Source organism: Pungitius pungitius, chromosome 17, assembly GCF_949316345.1.
Source record: "Pungitius pungitius chromosome 17, fPunPun2.1, whole genome shotgun sequence".
NCBI lineage: Eukaryota > Metazoa > Chordata > Actinopteri > Perciformes > Gasterosteidae > Pungitius > Pungitius pungitius.
The window spans coordinates 8,077,748-8,098,410 of NC_084916.1; the positions used below are offsets into that span (position 1 = coordinate 8,077,748).

General features: G+C 41.2%; 1 protein-coding gene across 2 annotated transcripts in view; it reads right to left on the reverse strand.

The window, feature by feature from the left end:
• Nucleotides 1-1,702: 1,702 nt before the first annotated feature.
• LOC119219174 (solute carrier family 45 member 4) overlaps nucleotides 1,703-20,663 on the reverse strand; it is a 39,588-nt gene continuing 20,627 nt past the window's right edge. For both annotated transcript variants that reach the window (XM_037474131.2, XM_037474130.2), the window contains exons 4-16: nucleotides 12,310-12,498; nucleotides 10,303-10,482; nucleotides 9,975-10,165; nucleotides 9,695-9,881; nucleotides 9,010-9,450; nucleotides 8,335-8,606; nucleotides 8,077-8,238; nucleotides 7,789-7,888; nucleotides 7,333-7,413; nucleotides 7,110-7,240; nucleotides 6,821-6,889; nucleotides 6,572-6,726; nucleotides 1,703-6,299 (exon numbers count right to left, since the gene is read on the reverse strand). In XM_037474131.2, coding sequence (XP_037330028.1) covers nucleotides 6,119-6,299; nucleotides 6,572-6,726; nucleotides 6,821-6,889; nucleotides 7,110-7,240; nucleotides 7,333-7,413; nucleotides 7,789-7,888; nucleotides 8,077-8,238; nucleotides 8,335-8,606; nucleotides 9,010-9,450; nucleotides 9,695-9,881; nucleotides 9,975-10,165; nucleotides 10,303-10,482; nucleotides 12,310-12,498 — 2,339 coding nt within the window. In that variant the 3' untranslated portion in view covers nucleotides 1,703-6,118. The remainder of the gene's footprint in view (nucleotides 6,300-6,571; nucleotides 6,727-6,820; nucleotides 6,890-7,109; nucleotides 7,241-7,332; nucleotides 7,414-7,788; nucleotides 7,889-8,076; nucleotides 8,239-8,334; nucleotides 8,607-9,009; nucleotides 9,451-9,694; nucleotides 9,882-9,974; nucleotides 10,166-10,302; nucleotides 10,483-12,309; nucleotides 12,499-20,663) is intronic.

The window sequence follows — 20,663 nt, forward strand, 5'->3', positions numbered from 1 at the left end:
TTCTTAACTGTCGAATACAGCAGAACGACCATTCGTTTTTTCTTTCCTTTTTTGTCTTTGTGTTTACATTTACAATGTTTTCTCCTACTTATACTTGATAGGATAATTTGGTATATATTAAGTTGTAAATGTTACATTCTCTTTCATATATAAACCTATATAAACAACATAATATTACTGCTGTATAATACTGTGTACATTTCCAGCCAAATATGGGAAAAGGAAGATAAAATCTACAGATCTGATTTGTTCCACCAGAGGACAGTGTCTCCCCACACCACCAGCTGACTTGGATATTATGTGACAGTAAGTTGAAAGAATATTAACCTATAGCAAACAAATCAATTGTAAATATTTCTACTCAGACACATGTAGCTTCTGCTCAGGATAATATATGAAAAATGACATTTCAAATCTGTGTATTTTGTTTTTTATTCTGCTCAAGAAATCCAAATTGCAAATATATTTTGTCCCACAATGGAGTAATGGAAAATATTGTCATAGATATTGTCATTTACTCAAATGGGGACATTTTCAACCAAATGTTATTCAGATTATTTACCCAACATGTTGAGTTACGTTTTTAAAGATTACATATTAGAGAACAGCTGTTCAGTCATGGCAGCAATGCGAGTCATTAAAGTGAGTGTTATGTCCCTTTAATCCTTGTACAGGGACAGCAGGTCATTACAGTTCACTTAGCATGATGTTCTGGAGTTGTAACATTATACCTCTGCATAAGTACATCACTCACACACACGTGCTCACATGCGCACACACACACTCACACTCACACACACACTAGTTTCAGGTTCCTTCTCTGGTGTCTCTGTATGGAAAGAGAGCGAGCCTGTGAGCCTGAGTGTGAGCGAGCGAAAACTGGTTCTGCAGGAACAAAGTTGACTGAACCCCCCCCCCCTCCTTCCTTTCTCAGCAGTGTGACCACACGGCATCATGGGAAACCAGTAGGCTCTTTTGAGGTTTTGCAGATGCTGAGCAAAGATGTTTTTACTTCTTGAAACTGCAGACAAGTTTCTTCACTATCAGTCACATGCAATATGACATCTACATCTTAAACTCTACATTGATATGAAATTAAAGAGTTTATTATGTAACCCCTTCTATCTGATCTATTTTGAATGAAGACCAAAACAACTGAGACTTTTGATTAAACTTTTATCTTTGCTCACCATACGGCTGCCTTACTCTTCCGTTATTTCATAGGATGAATAATTCCTGCGTCAGCTCCATACAATAATACAATGAGTGAAACTGTCAACCGCATTGTTCAGATTTGTCAGTAAATCAATGGGATTAAAAGTCTGCAATGAAGGGAAATTACTAATTATCGTGAAGTCGTAATTAGTCCTTTGGAACATTTCTGTCAACGTTATTGGCATCCTGCTGAACATCTGCATCCTGTCATGTACATATCTAAATCCTCTGTAAAACATTGATTTAAATCATGCAGAGCGCCATCAATCAGACTAGATAATTTGACTGTTAATAACTCTTTTGTGAAGGAATTGCGATGTATCTTTGCTTCCCTATGGTCTTAAAATGTAAGTTTCTGCCTATAAATGTGTATTTACTGTAACTGTTAATAAGTCAGAGTGTGTGTGATGTGATCATAATTTAGTTTCCTGCTCAAGAATACGTGTGGACTTGTGAACCGTTTTAAAATCTTGAAAAATGACAAGAGTCTTTTTTTAGGTTTAATTCTGAACCGATTTTGAAGGTGCGTTCCATACAGTGTTCATCCAGAGTCCTACAGGCTCAAGCATATTTACAGAACATAGATATATACAGTCTTTATATAGAAAACAAAACTACTAACAAAAATAATCATCTTTTTTTATAGCAGCAAAAAAGAAGAAACTAAAAGAATATGTATATTTACATCTTATTTTTCAAATGACAAGGCATATTATATATATATATATATATATATATAGTACACTGCACATACTTGCTTTCCCATTCTTTAAGTATTTTTCTTGATTTAATCTCTGTGAGGATCGAAGTATATAGGCATCTCTCTCCACGGTCATAAACAAACACTTTACCAGAGGCAGCGCCACACACACACACACACACACACACACACACACACACACACACACACACACACACACGCACACGCAGAGGCGGGCCAAGTTGGACTGACGGCCTCTCCACCACGCAGCTGCTGTCCCTGACAGCTGGGATCATGAAACGTCATCACGGCGCCACCACATTCATTTAATGACCAGGACCGTGGAGCCAACATGGCTGCCACTGAAAAAGTGCAAAGGCCAAACTCTCATGTGTGGCTATACCTTCAGAATTAAAAAAATACATTTTCTAGTTGAGTTAAAACCCCAGAACGGAGTAAATAAAGACGCGTTAATAAGCTCAGGTATTGCAGCCATCGATTCCAGAGTTAAGTGTAAACCAGGTGATTGCAAAGAGAACAGAGAACATGAACCCAAAACTAACACTGAGATGACATTTTAAAACACTCTGTAAGCAGATGTGAGACGACTGCAAACAAACACGCACAAAGACACAAGACATAAAGACTCCAGTCTGCTTCTGTAACATCTCCTGTAACAGCAATTAAAATAGCTTTAACTCATTTTGGAACCTGTGAAATGAAAGTTAAATGTCTCGAAACGAAACCTCTAAAAAATAAATATCAACTTTTCTTTTTCCTTTTGCAACACACGTCTACTCCTGTTAGTTTTTTCTACTTATAATGTGCAAGTTCTGTGCAATGTCAGGCTTGTCGAACATCAAAACAAAAATTATTTCGGCTGAAATCACTTCACATTCATTGACCTTTTTTTAAAAACATTTAAGTCACACAATGGAATCGATGGTAAGAACTCAAATCTCCCAGCAGGCCGCGCTGCTGTCTGAACATTCCAGAGTCTGCGGTAAATAAAAGGCTTGGGACACTAAGAAAAAAAAGAAAAAAATTAAAGACTAACCACTGTATTGAAAAAGAAAACACTCAAGTTGCACTTCAAGTATTCGAGGCCTACAGCACTTTTGCTCGGGGAGACGACACAAATCTCGTCTCCGGGCCACAGGCGAGATGTGTACCGTCTCAAACTTTACTCTCTTAACAAATGTGCAAACGCTTTGAAAGCCACGTGCTTGTTGAGCGTGTACTGACCCAGACAGAGCGCAACGTTTCAGCTTAAATAGTAACCGTTTTGGTTTTTGTTTACACATTTAGGTTCAAACAAGTGGATCCAAACATCCAGCCATGCATTAGAAAAGACATCCCCGACCTGTTGGGACAACAAAGAGCTTGAGTGATTTGTACAAAGTCATACTTTGGTGTTCCACACATGCATATTGCTGTTTTCACATGCAAGTCTGCCAAAGCCAAAGCTTTTTTAAATATGCATGTTGGGGGTACATAATTGATTCTGACTGTATTATTGCCCTGCTGGTTACAAAGGCCATTTTAAAACTCTGGCATCTGTATCCGCTCGTCTTTTTTCATATTCAGATCCTGTCCCAGCACCGCAGCCAGAGCAGGGTCACCCCAGGAAGTAAAACACAATCTCTCTCTCTCTCTCTCTCTCTGCACTGGGACTGAATGAATGTACCTGAAAATGTGGAAGGAATCTATTCTGTTAGAAACAGGATTAAACAAAAAGAGAGAAACCACATCATCGGTGAGAACATTTTCTGCTAAAACCAAAAATATAAATAAGATTATCTGTTAAATGCTCTAATGCACACCAAAAATAAAATATTCTCCCATCAGTAAATGAAGTCACTGCAATTTACACTTTGATTCCTAACAATTTGCATGTTTCAGCTGATTGAGCTACAAGGAGAACTGACCCAAATCCACAGCCATTGCCCCTGACAGATGCAGGGCGTCCCCACCACCCTCACACAGTCCTCTTCCAGCTGATTTACACAGGCTATTATTGCAACAGGCTTAACAGAAAAAAATATATATAATACAATATTAATCATTTCTTTTTGCCTCATTACAACTCACTTTAACTTTCAGCATTGTTAGCAATTAAACATTCCATGATCAATATGCCTTTTTGGTCTACAATCAAAATCATTAAGTATTAATAGCAGTTTAGTTTGGATTCGTACAACTCACATGAGGTTTTCATTTAATGTTTTTGTAATTATCCCATTAGTGTCATCAGTGTGTGTTAATGTTTAAAAAACAAAGCGTAACTCAAAAGTTTTACTTCCTTATCGACCATCACGCCTGCTTCTGTTTGCTCTCATGAAACAGCAGCCGCAGGGTGAAGAAGCTTCTGAGCAGAAGATCGATCAATCCGTCAATCAATGCCCTGAAGTGTTTGTAGTTTGGTCAGTTATTCTTGATATTTTGTAGGTGTTTTTCTGCATTTTACTCAAGTTTTAGTCTGCCTGAATTCAAACATATGACTCCATCGTCTTTTAGCGATCAAATTAAAACAAGTTTTTAAAAAGTTGACCTTTTGAGTTCAAATATTTAAAAGAACGGTTTAGCATTTTGGGTATACACAGATCAATAACACTTTCATGTCTGTATGCTCCTGATTTTCCCATTCCACCCTACCTCATGTCATCCCTCTATCCTTTCCAGATATACATTCAGCGTAAAACACAGATGTAATCTAAAATACTATATTATACTCATATTTGGCCCAGTACAGTGCAACCAAGACACCTGGACGTCCACAAAGACTCACATAAGAAGCCTAAATTAGAATCACCTGTTTTGCCTCTCTTACATTAAATATTTCTTTGTTTTAATACATCTAGGACTCATTCTGATATTCTTGTGTTCACTTCCAGACTCACTTCCTGGCGATTACTGGTTGAGTAACTGGATCCACTGGAACAAATGAGGAGCATCCTTCTTGTGTACTTCCAACAGCCCAAATAGGCTTCTCCTACTGGATGCTGTTTAACCCAATTTCAAACAATGGCTCCACTAATGTGTAGTTAGTAACAAACATTTTGTTAACAGCATTCTTAAAAAGATTAAGCAAGAAAGCAGAGAGAGAGAGAAAGAAAGAGAGAGGGAGAACTCCATATTTCTTTCCTCTTCTTCTCTGCGGTTTGGTTTGTCTCTTCTCTGCTCCTGGATCATGCAGCATAGGTCAGTCCAGAATATTCAAAACAAGCATCATTCTGGGCCCTAAATCATGACAATAATATTTGGGATTTTAATGCCCTGTATACTGCGCATATTGCACCTGCACGTTTTTCCCTGGAATTTCACTCAACACACATCCTCATTGGAAACCGGCAATTTACGGGTCACTTCTGAGAGGAGCCTAGAGTCAACTTTCCTCTGGAGTGAAGGCTACTTTTAGCACTCCTTCCATGTGGAGGAGGGAAAAAATCACACACACACTTGCATTCCATTCGGGGATTAAAAAGGGATTTTTTCAAAAACCCAGAACCAGGCTGTCGGCTTCAGAAACGCCGCCTGCGGGAGTCTCTACGGTCTTAAAGCTACTGTTGCAAATGCTGTAAGTAGTCCCGCAACTCGTTATTGAGTTTATTTTGGTGAAAACGTCGGCAGACACACACTCACAAACCCTCATGTCGATCCCGTTCGGCATCATCATAGCAGATTCGATCCAGCCAGTTTCCGGAAGAACAATTTTCAGAAATGTTTTAATGATAGCAGCTTCAAGGACTAATGTTCATATACAACGTTCCTCGTTGATGTGTTCATTCGATTGTGTTGACCCCAGATGCAGGGGTGTGTGTGCGCGCGCATGTATGTGTGCAAGTCCCCTGAACGTTCTCGCCAAGCCGGCTGCTCACCAGCACCTCCTAGAGGCCCTGAGACAGAGACAACCTCTCCTTAAAAACCCAGACGGATCAGATTAAAGAATTTATGGGATGGCCGGAACAGCACTGGGACCAGGGTGCTTTGTTGGCCTGGTGTGACACTGGTCTCAGGAAAGATCTTGAAGTTTTCTTCAGCAAATCAAGAAAAAGGAAGAGACAGCAGAAGCTCTCCCTTCATCGTGTCTGTGAACTCCAGCACCGCGTGGACGGCATTTTCCCAAACAAATTCCAGTGGCATCTTTTTCCCGTGAATTTTGCGGTTTCCGCAGCAACTTGTCGATCGAATGGAGCCAGCCAATTAAAGAGCAGACTCGTTCTCCATGTGACAGGAAGCAGTGGTGGTGGTGGTGGCCTTGCCCTTCTTGTTGAGTTTCAGGAAGCTGGGTTTCTCTTTCACCAATGTAACAGCCAGTTTGTTGCTGTTGTGATTTTCAAGTTTGGTCAGGGACCGTTTTGAGGCTTTGGCCGACTCCCCATCCCTGTCAATCACAAATAAAATCCAAACTGTCAGGACCGTGTTTTGGGGCTTCAGAGGAACAGTTTGGCAATCGGGGAAGTATTATTTGCTTTCCTGTCAAGAGCCATATAGCTAAGCATAAATACTAATTAATAATAATAACAACTCCTGCTGGTTTTGTGTTCCCTGTTTTCCGTTTTCCAGTCTCATGCTAAACGAAGCTGAGCTAAGTTCTCTTCTATCTATCTAGTGTATTTCACACATATAACTTTTACTTTTAAGACCAGAACTCACCCGTTGTTTGGAGTCGGGTAAATGACCAGGAAGAGGGCGGTGAAGAATCCGAGGAGGGAGCCCCCGGAGGCCACCATGGGAATGACACGAACGCTGCCAACAGCCTCCACTACAGCACCCAGAGCCGAGGCCACCAAGATCTGACTTATGTACACCTGAAAAACAGAAAATGATTAAATTAAAACACTCTTTTTGTAGACTGTATGTTTGACTACGCCACAGAGCTTTCATTACGACCATATCCCTCACCTGGCAGGATAAGATAGCACAGTCGATGCCAAAGCCTCTACGGGAGTTACCGGGACTGTGCCGGATGTACTGCAAAAAAAAAAAAAAAGTTATAGTAAATGAAAAGTTACATATTAAATAAAATATCTATACACATCAGTTATGCAAAATAATAGAAATATATCAAATAATCATCTTATCCTTTTACTGTATTAGTCTAAAGAACACTTTAAACTCATTGTGATGTAACATCTTTCAGCTGCAGTCTCTGGGCTGGTTAATATTACATATTAATAGGATGTGTTCGTACCTCTTTCATTTCATGATACTGTCCCAACAGAGCATAAGGACAATAGGAGATACTCATGGAGATTATGCCCATGCTGCTGATCATCACCATGGAAACATACACGTTAGGGAAGATTGCCATAACAGCCGTTCCTAAGAAGGGAAATAAAGGGAATGAAAACGTAATTTATCAAGTACTCACTCATTTATTTTGTTTTATTCTGTTACTGTACTGTGGCTCATACCTATGGAAAATGCAAGTGTTCCCAAGATGTAGATGACCTTAATGCTCAGGTCAAAGTTGTCAAGGTACTTCTGAAGGATAGCTGGAGGTAGATTAGTTGATTGGTTAAACAAAGTTCAACTTCGAAAATAAAACAAAAGATCACTTGTTTTGTTTAAAAGGAACAGTGTATTGGATCAAGGATGATTTATGGGCAGACATTATATCATAACTATGTATTTATTAGAGTATTATTACCTAGGACTAAGGGTCTTTGTTAGCTTAGAATGAGACATAGATGTTTTCACTTTACTTATCGCACACACCCGGGAAGGAAAGGGCAAGTAGATGTAGTGTTCAGTAGGACGACAACAAACTAATGCCACTGAATCCTACACTGTTAGCTTAAGACAGTTGGCAACCCAACATAGAGGTGTGTGTACATGGGACCATACTCATTCCTATGACCGTGTGTTACCTGAGCAAGTAGCAGCAGTCATGGCATATATGACCAGTCCCCAACATCCCATCTGAACCCCTTTGTGATAATCCTCCAACAAAGTAGAGTTAAGAGGAGCCTGAGAGAGAAGAAAACAGGCTTTAGGTTTTAACTAAGCTGTGGATTACTGGGCCAGAGGCACACTTTTAGTTAATCTTGAACCTGCTGTAGAAATGACCAAATCTGACAAAAAGAGACAAAAAGGAACTAGACCAAAAGAAAAAGAAAACTAAACTAAAGATGAATGCAAGGAGATGTTTCACGTACGGTAGGATCTCCATGGTAGATGACTTGACCCATGAAGTCAGTGAAGAACACCGCCTCAGCAATGATGGAGAACCAGGTGAACAGGTGACAGGCGCACAGTCGGAGCAGCTCCGGAGGCATCTTCAGCATGGACAGCCATAGCAGCCGCACTGTGGTCTCAACCTAATGAAAGGAGATCAAGGACGGGTCAGACAACCCCCATCCAAAAAGACACACTTAACAAATCAGAAAGAAGGCAATTTGCCAATTCCTTCTCACCTCTCCCTCCTCGCTCTCCGTATCCCCGCTGGAGGAGTTAGTGTTTCCGCTGCGGTGTCTTTTCCTCTGCCTCTGCCTCCTCCTGTGTCGGGCCTCCACGTCGCACAGGTCGTTCATGCTGCGCGACGGCTTGATAAGATACGCGGCGGTGGCCTGGCGGTAGCGGTAGCGATGGCTCCCCACTCGACCGTAGTAGGAGAAGGTACAGGACGGCTGGCGGTAGAAGATGGGACGGTGACGTGACTGCCGCATGGGGGCTCCAGTACTGGCAGCTGGAATATGAATTATCGATTAATATAGATACAGGTTATTAAATATAGATATTGAGCAATGGTTTCTTCTTCTTCTTCACAGGTTAATAACCCTTTAAGATATACTACGGAAGGGGAAGCACATTTTCTTTTTGTACATTGTGTCCCCATGGCTCACTGAGGTTAGCATGGCATTTGCCTAGAGTTGATTTAACACTTTAATAACCTCCTTATTGACACCTCAGAGAGGTCACTCCCAGAAAAGGTGAATAAATGAAGTCAAATTGTCGTCATCAGGAAATTGTTTAAATCATATTAGCTAAATTAACCAAGTCAATACTGGATGACTCATCAATAATTACAGTATTTGAATACATAACAATATTTATTTAATTCAAGTGAAAAATAACACAAAACTACCAACCTTTAACCATTCCAGCACGATGAGCCTGTCCTTTAGAGCTCAGCCTGTCGCTGCTGGCCGCGTTATGATTGTTCACCCCGGCTAACAGCCGTCCATTCAGTGTCCGCTGTTCATTGAGCTGGTTGTTCAGCAGCGCCTCCTCACCATCATCATTTTCCATTTCCTGTAAGAAAGCTGAGAGGCGGGAAATTCTGGGGGTGGTGGCGTGTTTTTGGTGGTGGATTTGGTGGTTGGCTTGCAGCGGTTCCTGACTTCCCGCACTGCTGCTGCGTCTGACGCCGCGGTTGGGGTTGAAGAGGTTACCGGTCGCAGGAGGCGAGCCGTGGTAGGGGGACAGGCGCTCAGCGAAGATGGACGGCTCTAAGTGGCACAGGTAAAACGCGTCGTGGTCCATGTGGTCGAGGGTGGCGTCTGCCATGGCGAGAACACTGTCACTTTTACCTGCACATCGACGAAGACAGTTTAGATGTGGTTCCAAAGAAGTTAACAGTTGAACTAAAATTGTTTTATGCACCATTTTATGGAATCTAAGACCAAGTTTAAATTAACCCATGGTTCTCAACCATGTGTTTTTATTTATGTATTTTATTTATCTATGAACCACCACATATAACCCTCCCACAACTGATTCATTTTTACAAATTTGGGGTAAAACCGCAAAAGAAGCCAGGGTCTATGAACTTACTTCTCACAAGCTCCATCTCGAGGAAGTCCATGTCCATATCCTCATGCTCTGAAAGGTTGTCTCCATATTGATTAGAGATGTCGTATCTGTCCGTCGTTTCATCCTCTCCGATCAGATCGAGCTTAGGGGCGAGAAGTCCGGCCCTGCCATTGGTTGATGGCTGCAGTTTGGTGCGATCCGGACTCTCCTTGTGAGGAAAGAAAAGCAGAGTCTTAGGCTTGTTGTGTTTTTAAAAGAAAATACAATTTTGCGTCAGATTGCAAAATCCGACACACTGTACCTGATCTAATCGGTCATGCTGGGGTAAATAGAGCGACTCGTCAATGCTGAAGAGATGTAACACCACAGAGGCGGAGAAGAGGATGGCAGCGAAGAAGAACAGGATCTGCTCCTGGGACTTGAAGGCTGCCCCGAGGAAGGTGTGTGTCCAGTCCAAGCCTCCAAGGGCGTAGCCGACCGCACCACCGAGACCTGCACACACGGGAAAAGGTTTAGACGTACAGATACAACAAGGATTGCTCGTTTCTGTGTCAATTCCAATCAGTTCAGTTCAACCTGCTCTTGTCATATTAAAATTCCGTGGAAGTGAATCAGAGATCAGGAGGCACCTGCTGAGGCAGCGTGGATGTTGAGCGCCATGTCTTGCTCCTCCGGATCCGCCACATCTAGAAGGTAGGCTCTGATTGGTCCCTCCGTTGCGTCTGCACTAAAGTCCAACACTACCACTCCCAGCACAGTAAGAACAATTCCTATTGGTTGTCTCCCCAGCTCGTCACCCATTGCCAGACCTAAGAGGAATACATAGACAGTTACAATACAAAAACATCTTTGCTGTCATTATGCTGTGAACTCACAACAAAAAAAGCAGTCTTGTTAAGGTCGATGAGGCAGATGAGATGTAATAATAGCTTTTTTAATGAAAATTATCACTAAATTGTCAGGTTACATCCTGAAGCCTAGTTTATTTTAGATTATTTGAGAGATCTGCCACCATTAAGAAAAGAATCTGAAACATATTCAAAAGAGCAAATCCCTCCTAAATGGCGATGACGCAATGATATGAATGTATGAACACAACAGAGGGAAAGCATGGGGATCAACTATATTCATGTGTGTGTGAGTGTGGGTGTGTGAGGGTGAGTGAAGCAGCATGACTTTGCAATGAAATCCATCAATTTCAGTAAACAAATGTTCATCAAAGAACAGCAGTGTGTGTGTGTGTGTGTGTGTGTGTGTGTGTGTGTGTATGTGTATGTTTGTGCGCGCGTGTGCGTGTTGGACAATGGAGCCGCACTACTCACTAGAGCCAGGCAGGCAGACAGGAAGTGAATTATGATTGGTGAAAAGGGGGAAGCAAACAGGAAGCATTTCCCTGTGAACTGCCTATGCCTGTGTTCCCATGTCAACACACACACACACACACACGCGCACACATACAACACACACACTCACAGGTTACTACAGTTTTCCCATGTCTGTTAACACACTTATATATACATAACCATGGAAACATACACCTCCTCTCTTAATCTTCCATTCCTCCCATACAGTTTACTGGTCTTTTCCCATGTCAAACACCCTGGCAAGACACACACACACACACACACACACACACACACACACACACACACTCGGGTGCCCTGAGACGACCTGAAGCCATTGCTTGTGACTTAGGTTAGAATGTTATTTCGTTCTGATGCTTATCACCTGTTTTTTTAAGTTTGTCAGCTTATGAAAAGGTGGTTCTGGGTTCTTTACCCTGTTTGTAGTGCATCCCGCCACACAGCGGCTAAAACACATTTTTCTATTGCTTGATAGCAGACTATTGACAAAGAGGCACCTTCAGGCAATACAATGGAGAGCGATGTTTTCCCTTCCAGTGTGGGAAGGACTTAATTGCATTCTGTCGTATTCCATGGGGCTGAAATAAATAACTGGAACAAAAATTACAGGTCAATGCTCGAAAGACCGTTGTGATAATGTGTTTTCATCTCTTTCAAACAATATGTTCAAAATTTCTAACACAATTAGTCAATTTTGTAATCATCAATGCAATTAGCAGTGCGCGGATGACACAAACCTCACACCGCTGCGGTCTGTGAGGATGTATTGACAGATATGGTTAATGACATTACAACTGGAATTATGGAGATGAAGTTGACCCAGAGATCAATAGCTGCTAGGCATAATTGACAACTGATCAATTGGATTGATGGGATAGGTTGTTTCGTGTCCTTGACACTTGGATGACGTGACGAGCCGAGGGTCAGACTGAGGATGACAACAGTCTCTGAGGAAAGACTCGGCCCAGCGGGGGAAGCTGTCGGCAGGTGCTGCTGAAAGAAACTGTCGTGGTCTCTCATTTCCTCGGTGGCACTCATGCTTGATGGGTAAAACAACCGTGTCTGGATCGACAGAGTTTGGGGTTCAATTCCCACTCAGGCCGTGAAAATCTCAAGAGGTTTACATAACAGCGCTCACTAGTCATAAAGCAAGGCCATGTTTCTTTGATGGTGGTAATAATAATAATGTATAAAGTAAAAAGTATGAAGTAAAAAGTAAATTATTGTGAAATAACAACGACAGACTACAAATATCAAATAATAAACACTCACCGATCAGCGATCCATTCAGAAACAGTGCCACTCCTATCAGGGTCCCTATGCAGAGAGCCAGGATGAACGGTCTCCTCCTGCCCCATCGCAAAGTGCAGCGGTCACTGGCCGAGCCGATCAGAGGAGTGAAGAAGAGTCCGAGGACCGGACTGAGGAACCACGTCAGACTGTAGTACTGCTCCGGAAGGCCTGCACACAGAAGGATGGATATGTGTTATAAACAGTGATGTTGACGGCGTGAGCTCTTTGATTATCATCCGCATTGAGATGGATGCTCGCAGATAACCGATAAACAGAATCGAGCACGGAATTCTTCTGTCATCCACCAGGGGGTGCAAGTAGCATCTGGAAGGAGTGAGAGGTTTTTAGTTTGGTTTGAATCACACTATTTGTATGTTACAAAAAACAAGGCTATGCATTTGAGTCATGTGAAACTGCAAAAAAGTTTTTCTTTTCCAATAAGGATATTTTCTACTCTGTTGTTCTCCACTTAACTCAAATTAAAACATTCCTTACAAATCAAAACAATATTGTTGTTATACATAAACATTATTGCAGATTTTGCCTGACCTTCATTAGTTTTTCATACCAATAAATAATTGCCTATTGAGACGTGTTATCCCAGAGGCATTACACAGACGTGCATCATCACCGCAAGGAAATAACAAAATTACATCAGACTACGCCATTGGACCCATGAGTTCACTGCCCACAGGAAGAGGAGGAAGATGAAGATGAGGAGGAGAGAGACAGTCTTTTAGCTGAATTACATATAATTAAATCAACACCGTCTCACTGTAGCTTATTGCGCCTCAATACAAGAGAGGACAAATTGCAAAGTGCCATTTGGATGCCACACTATCCCTTTAATATGGAGACAAGTGAGACAATAATGAAAATATCTACTTATATCCATCCCACTGGTATTTCCACATCAAGCTTGAAGCTAGGTACATCTTTGAACAGACTTCAGATGTTAAAGAACTCCTCAAACAAAGGCGTTGTTGGGTAAAAAAGCCAAAAGAAGTGCACAATCCAGAGAGAATTTCCAATGCATATTTTATTAAATCTACAGCACAGTGCTGTTTCGATTTCTTGAAATATAATTGGAAGAATGGTGGGGATGGAGTGTGAGGTGATATCAGATGATTTGATGAGATGACATTAAGCTCCTACACATTTTAAACACATTTTCAAAGCGCAGGCGCCTGCAATGTCTAACACTTTGGCGCTTTACTAAAATGTCCCCACCTCCTGCACAGGCCTTTTGATAGACCTCTAAAGTACAGCGTCTGAGGTGTGATTCGGGACAATTTACCTGCTGCCTGAGGCGGTACATCCAGTATGAGGTGCTCATTTGGTTGGTAAATTCAGGGAAATCTTGTTTGGCTCCAAACAGTGGGTGAGATGCTGATGGAGCTGTTTTGAAGTTTGGGAAGCAGTTTGTTTACAAAATGCTGCTGTCATGTGAGAACCTCCCTGCTGCCCTCATGATGAAGTTCATGTTGTCATCGCTGTTGATGAATTATGGCCTGTAAACCTCAAAGAATATTGCTACATTCAGACTCTGCCACGACCAGATATCTCTTGGTGTTTTCCGCAGCTGTTCAAATGAGGTTTGACGGTGAATGCAGGGGGCAGTCCTGCAATTCTGGGCCATTGAAAACATGCGTGTCATATATGTAAATTATATTGTGTGGCTGGATGACGAGCAGCATTACTTCACACGTTCTGCTAAGTAACGTACATAATATCTATGGCTACAGGAACACAGGTATGTGTACGTGTATTATGAAAGAACTATGCATGGCGGCAAAGTCATGTTTTTTGATGAAGATTAATATGCCCATATTCGTTAGTTGCCAGTGGGGAAAGGACAGGAAACGTGGTGAGAGAGCAATAATGTGAATACGTGGTGTGCGTCGACTACCATTGGATCACTTTGCCCTCACTCAAACTTTACAGGTCCTGTACAACCGTCGACCTCTGTGTTTCTCATGAGCGGGTCATAAACAACGCTTGACCCCTGTCCCTGTGGTGACCAGACCTTCAGACCCCCTGTCACCACGGAGACTCAATCATCTTCACGTCCTGGCTCCTAATATGGACGCATCATTCATACGGGGCTTCCTGTTGTGGGGTTTGTTCAAGCTAAGGAAAACTTTGTTTCCCTCCGTTTATTTTTATTCCCCCTCGTTGTCTGTGCGACACACAGACACACAAAGCTATACGTGAACGTTTGCGGAAAATTAAGACAGCAGTTTGCACATTTACAGCCTTCACACACAAAAGGCACACACACAATACCTGTTGAAACAGTGGCACAGCCATAAAACGGGAGACAAAGCAGCAGACAGGAATCAGTTTGTAGGTCTGTCAACATCAAAACAGGAAAACTAATTCTATTAAACAGTTTCACAGCACCCCCCACCCCCCCACAGACACACACAAATGGTACAGAAAAAAACACTGCTAGTAAATAAGGACATATCTCTGTTCCCACACGCAGACATACACACACACAGACATACCTACCATAATAGCTGATTTCCCACACTCTCCTAGTACTGTAGGTACACAAACACACACACAAACACACACACACACACACACACACACACACACACACACACACACAGTGACAGGGAACAATACTGAGAGAATCAAGACTCAGGAAGTATTTCAGAAAGAGAGAGAGATAAATGAGTGGGGTAAAGACAGAAAGGAGTGTGAGAAAAAATATGAAAGAAATGTCAAAAAAGAAGGGGAGAGGATAAGGTGAGACGAGGAGGGAGGAAACAGAAAGACAGGGACAGCCGGAAAGATGGAGACACTGAAGGAAAAGGTTATTATTCAAGCCAGCAGACGGCAATGATTGTTGTTGATTGATTGTGGGAAAGAAACATGTACAATCTGCTCCATCTATCATCAAAGTGCTCATTTTACCCTGGACACTTCCGACGCACACAAACACACACCCACACACACACACATACACACACACACTAAATATGGAGCTTGACTAGTGTGACTATTGAGTACAGATTTTCCATTCATATCAACTTCTGCTTGTACTTCCTGTGTGTTTCTCCACACACATGAAGTGCATTATTTTTTCTAAACAAAAATACAAATTTTAGATTAGACCAAACTTTTTGAAATTGTGCTGTATGCCGTTGAATGATTTCAAACAAATGACAACCTTTAAAGGGATGTTTGGATGTAACTATGACTCCTCTTGTAGATATTCACAACAGTCTTTCCCGTTTTCAGGAATTGCTAAACAATAATTACTGTATTTCTATTTTTGCACTGTGCTCTATGATTTTTTTAAATTATTTCCAGAAGCTACATGAATTATTAGACAAATATTTAAATATAGAGTTGCATGGCCAATCTGCTGACTTGCCAAGACACTTTAAACATAATTGCCAACATGAATCTGTATTCAAAACACAATTATATGGAACCGTATTAGTGATTAACGCAACACACACCAAACTAAACTACTTTCAAACACGTTCTCTGTATCCAAAGCCTTTAATATATTTCCCTTTGTGCCATAGAGCTCCAGTGTTGTCCAGAATATATTAAAAACACATCGATGAGTCACGTTGCTGCAGACGAGTTCATTTATTACTATGAACATGAGCGCTCTGTTCAATCCTGCTGCCCTTCGGACTCACTTTTAAATGTAAATCTCCTGCAAAATACTTCCCTACATTACTGGAATTTCTTCATGCTTACTAAAAACTAGGAAAATATAAAAATATTGCTTCAATCCATTTCTTTCTTTATATTTACTTTACTTTGTCTGCTGATTTAAGAATACACCCTGAGCACAGATTTACTTTTACATGCCGCGATCATGTGTCATGAGAAATGTATATTTTCTGTATTTGTTCTACTTCACCTCTCATGATGACGGCAACATTGTGTTTCCTATCCATTAATAAACCAAACCAACACTCTACCCTCTCTTCTACAGATCTACAACTCTCTCTCTCTCGCTCTCTCCAGCCTCCCATCACTCCTCCAAACAAAGGTCGTTCTCTTTCCAGCTCTTTTAAACTCAACAATCAGATAACTGACAAACATCAACCTCTTTCTCTCATTCTTTCCCTTCATCTCTCTCTCTCTCTGTTTCCCATCACTCCCATTCCCATTCTACCATAAACACAAAACAATCCCTCCATATCCTGCGCTGGCGTGAGAAAACCACGAGAAAAATGACAAGCATCCCGAAAAAAGGCCGGAGAAATGGTGCGAAATTAAGAGTAGGGCAGAAGTCACGGAGGGAGAAAGTGGGCAGGAAGGAAGGAGGGTGAGAGCGAGTGAGTGAGGGACGGAGGGCACCAGGAAAGGAAAGGAGAGGAAAGGAGGAAGCAGGTGTTTTTAGTCTAAACAAAACCTGTAAACTGAGTCAGGTGTAGCATTCAGGCAGGAGGAAAGATAGCAAAGAAATGTCACAGAAGGGCTTTGCAAGCAGATTTAAAATATTTACATCAACATTCTATTATTGATACACATCGGACTGATGGTGTTGTGCCACAAGCTGCAGGCACACTTCTGTCTCTGCCACTAACTAGATCGCTCTGTATGTTCCTCTTCTTTGAAGAGAAGATCTTAAATGTAAGCAAACATTAAGCACCAGAACATTTGAGTATCAATACATTTTAACGTCTACGTCAGCAACATATGGGAAAAAATTAGGAAGAAAAACAAAATCAAATTGATCTTGTGCATATCTTTTTTGATGATCTCTGTGAGCAGCTGCATTAATCCACAGGGATCCGAAGTGATGAAACAATAAAACAGTTTGAATAAATGGAAGCAGCTGTAAATGATGGACTATTTGCTTTCTATCCCTAACATTCCCTGCAGTTATTCTTTAAACCTAGAGAACGCTGCTTAGATCAAAGCAAATATTAAAAAGGTACCAGATTTTGCTACCTGCGAAGTTTAGGCTACATGTTTGCTCCCAGGAGAGTAGACCAAAGAAGGGGAGCGATAGAAGGAGAGATAGAGAGACGATGGAGAAGAAAGGAGTGAGTCATTGTACTTCCCAGAAGTGGCGAGAACATCAATCACATAACAGACACGCACAGACTCAACAAGCTGCGCAGGCAAGGTCATCATTAACAAAGTGCCCGGGAGAAGCAAATACTGAGCGATGTGCGGCTCAGCCGACACCAACAACCTGACAGTCAATAAATCCATGCAGACATTTTACATAAATTCGGATATTATTGTAAGCCAAGTAATGGTGTACTATCTGATGGTTAATGGCTTTATAGTCTATGTTTACCTTCATCCTTTAATTTTGCTATCAAGCTCACAAAAGGTTGTGTATGAATAAAGATTGAATTATTACTAATGTGTGCGTTAGCAAGCACCCCGACAGATTTTTAGTGTTGTTCTTTACATTGCACATGCAAACCTGCTTTACATTTAGCGGAATCTGGTTTCAAAGTTGTCTATTCGGCTCATTGGACACACAACCGTCCGGTTCTAATCCACTAAATGCGTGTGTGGGGGGTGTACATGGGTGTAAAAAAAACACCAACGTCCTCTCTATGTAAAAAGGTGGCATGAAAATTGCATGAAGCAAGCATATCTAGGCGCGCACACACACACACACACACAGCTGCTCCTAGTCAGCAGAGTTATGTAACACCACTGCAGTAAACTAGCTACCTCCTACTGAGAGAGAGACACAGACAGAAGGAGAGACTGCAAATGAGAAATAAAGTTAGGGCGTGAAATCTGCTGAATATTGGTCCACAAATGTCCAAGAGTATTTATTCAGCTCTATTTTAATGCCTCTACCATTAATAAATGAACCACATATAACTGACAGCGGGGAGGCGGGCCCTCAGACTGAGCCTGACCTATCAAACGAAAAGCTCCTAACGGCTGTCCTTTCCGTACAAATAAAAGCAATCGATGAGGCCGGTCAGCAGGGATCAGTTAGTGATCTTATGCAACCACAAATTCAGTATGTCAGCAAAAACACTCGTCATAGTGGTGACAGATGACAGAATGACAGAAATACAAACGTTTCATTTTATTATGGTTGGAACCAAGGTCACAATGAAGTATTTTTCCCTTTAACTCTTAATGGACAATTGGTTCAGCTCATGCAATATGAAACATGAAGGGATCAATGTACTACATACCTCTTCCAAATATCACAGTAGCAACATGAACAGAAAACAATGGCTAAATTGATTTGGAGAAAAGACTAAAGATAATAAAGACTCTTGTTTTAGTTTTATTAGGTGTAAGATCTCACAAGTGAGAGGAAACCTTGATACAGAGTACATTCCTGTGGTAAACAAGTAAATATGGTGCGGATAGCAGCCCACTACTTTTCAAGCAGAGTACTTAAAAATGTACTCCATTACTCCCACATTCATCTTGTTAGCCCAATACATGGCTTCAATGCACAAGATTAGTCTTAGTCCATCACTCCTTCCTGTGAGTGGGTACCGTCACAATGAGAGATAGATGTTTTTCTACTCTCTTACTAAATAAGCACATAAAATAAGCTCGGGGCCGTCAATAACTACATCTGTCACTGGCTGCTTTGAGGACCGTTGTGTTTACACATGTGGGAGTGTGTGTACTGTTTTAAAGATGTTCTAATCTGGTCGACTCACTGCACCACCAGTCCAACTTAATACGTACTTTATGAAAAATGTCATGCACACAGAAAATATTAATAACGAGAGTATGTTCAATAGACTGCACAATTCATTTGGACCCAATATTGTGGCTGTTATGAAGATTATTTTTGCACACAATGTATTTCTGCACAATATCTTTCGAGCTATTGTTGTATATGTTTTTCTTTCTATTTCTCATTTGACAGCATTTGGTGCAGCTTTGATTCATGGTTTAAAAATGTGAAAGGATAGCACTGTGAGATTTAAACACTCTGGGAAATGAATGTCAAAGTCAAAGTCATAAAGTAATGTCACATGTCAATATGTCAATAGTTTGCTAGCATAGCGACCATACCAACTGCCAATAAAAGCAATAGCAACGAAGCCCACGAGTGTATCGACTTGAGCAAGGGCATGTTTTGTTTTGTGGTTGTGAATTGATAAATGTATAAAGTGATAATTTCGCTCATAATTTCATTTATTATTGATAAGTAATACTTACGATGTGTTCATGCGCTTTGTATATAATCGTTTTTCTTTCACAACCGGTTGCCCTTTTAGGACAAATTACTGATTAAACAGCATAACAACATTATGGTGACAATCGTTTGAAGAATTTGCTTTCCCTGACGTTTCTTTGTCTCTCGTCATCACCTGAGAGCTCTGTGGTGGTTTGTTTTTGATGACTTCACCTGTGTGAAGGGGGAGAACTGGGAGCAATGTGCTGACAAACAAATACACACACACACACACACACACACACACACACACTGAGCTCTGCATGCCTCACATATCTTACACTAATAGCTCACACAGTCTAGCTTATGGAAAACCATGCACACCCCACGAAAGCACATGACATGGCTTTGTCTTAAACACTAAAGCTTCTTCTGACTCTGCATTTACATGCCAAACAAAAACAACCACAGATGTGATGTGTTTCCTGCATTCCGGTGACTTTTAAAGAATGGAAATAGATAAATGAAGGGGTACACTGCAACAGCATTTTTATGTTTATGCAGTGAAGGCTAGCAAGATGAACTTTTCTTCATAAAAAACCTCAATTAGTCCAGAGCTTTTAATTTAACTTCTGATTCCTCAGGAAATATACTGGATAATTTGCAATTTGTGATTGCTGGGAAAGGGCAACAATTAGGTTGAGTCTCTCAGGGAAATCTGGAGGTTGTGGTAAATTCGCCCCTTCCCCTCTAATAGAAAAACCACAGTTTAGGACCCACTGGCATAAATTCATCCTAGTGTTGCAGTATTGCACCAATAACCACGCCCTGCAGCAGGGGCGATGTTAGCAAATTACCCTCTCTAAAACCCTTTTGTTTCTCCATGCGTTTGCAGCAATAACATTAATAAATGAACAAAGTTACTGCAGCAGTTATATAAAGTACTATAAATAGGAAGGCTTTTAATGAACTGACTAGACTGGTGTTTTTGAACCTTGCAGTGTCTCTAGAAAGACAAATGGAGGACAGAAGATTGAGGTTAAAAGGTCTTTCAAGCTGGCAATAGTACAATTTACACTGTGAGCTCTCCTATTTCTCCCTTGACTCTAAAAAGATGTTTTTATCTCTCCCATCCCACACACAGTGTTTCATGGTCCCCTTGATAAATGCCTGCATTTGCTGCTTCCTCGTACATTAACATTATATTCATATGTTCACCTGTCCTCCA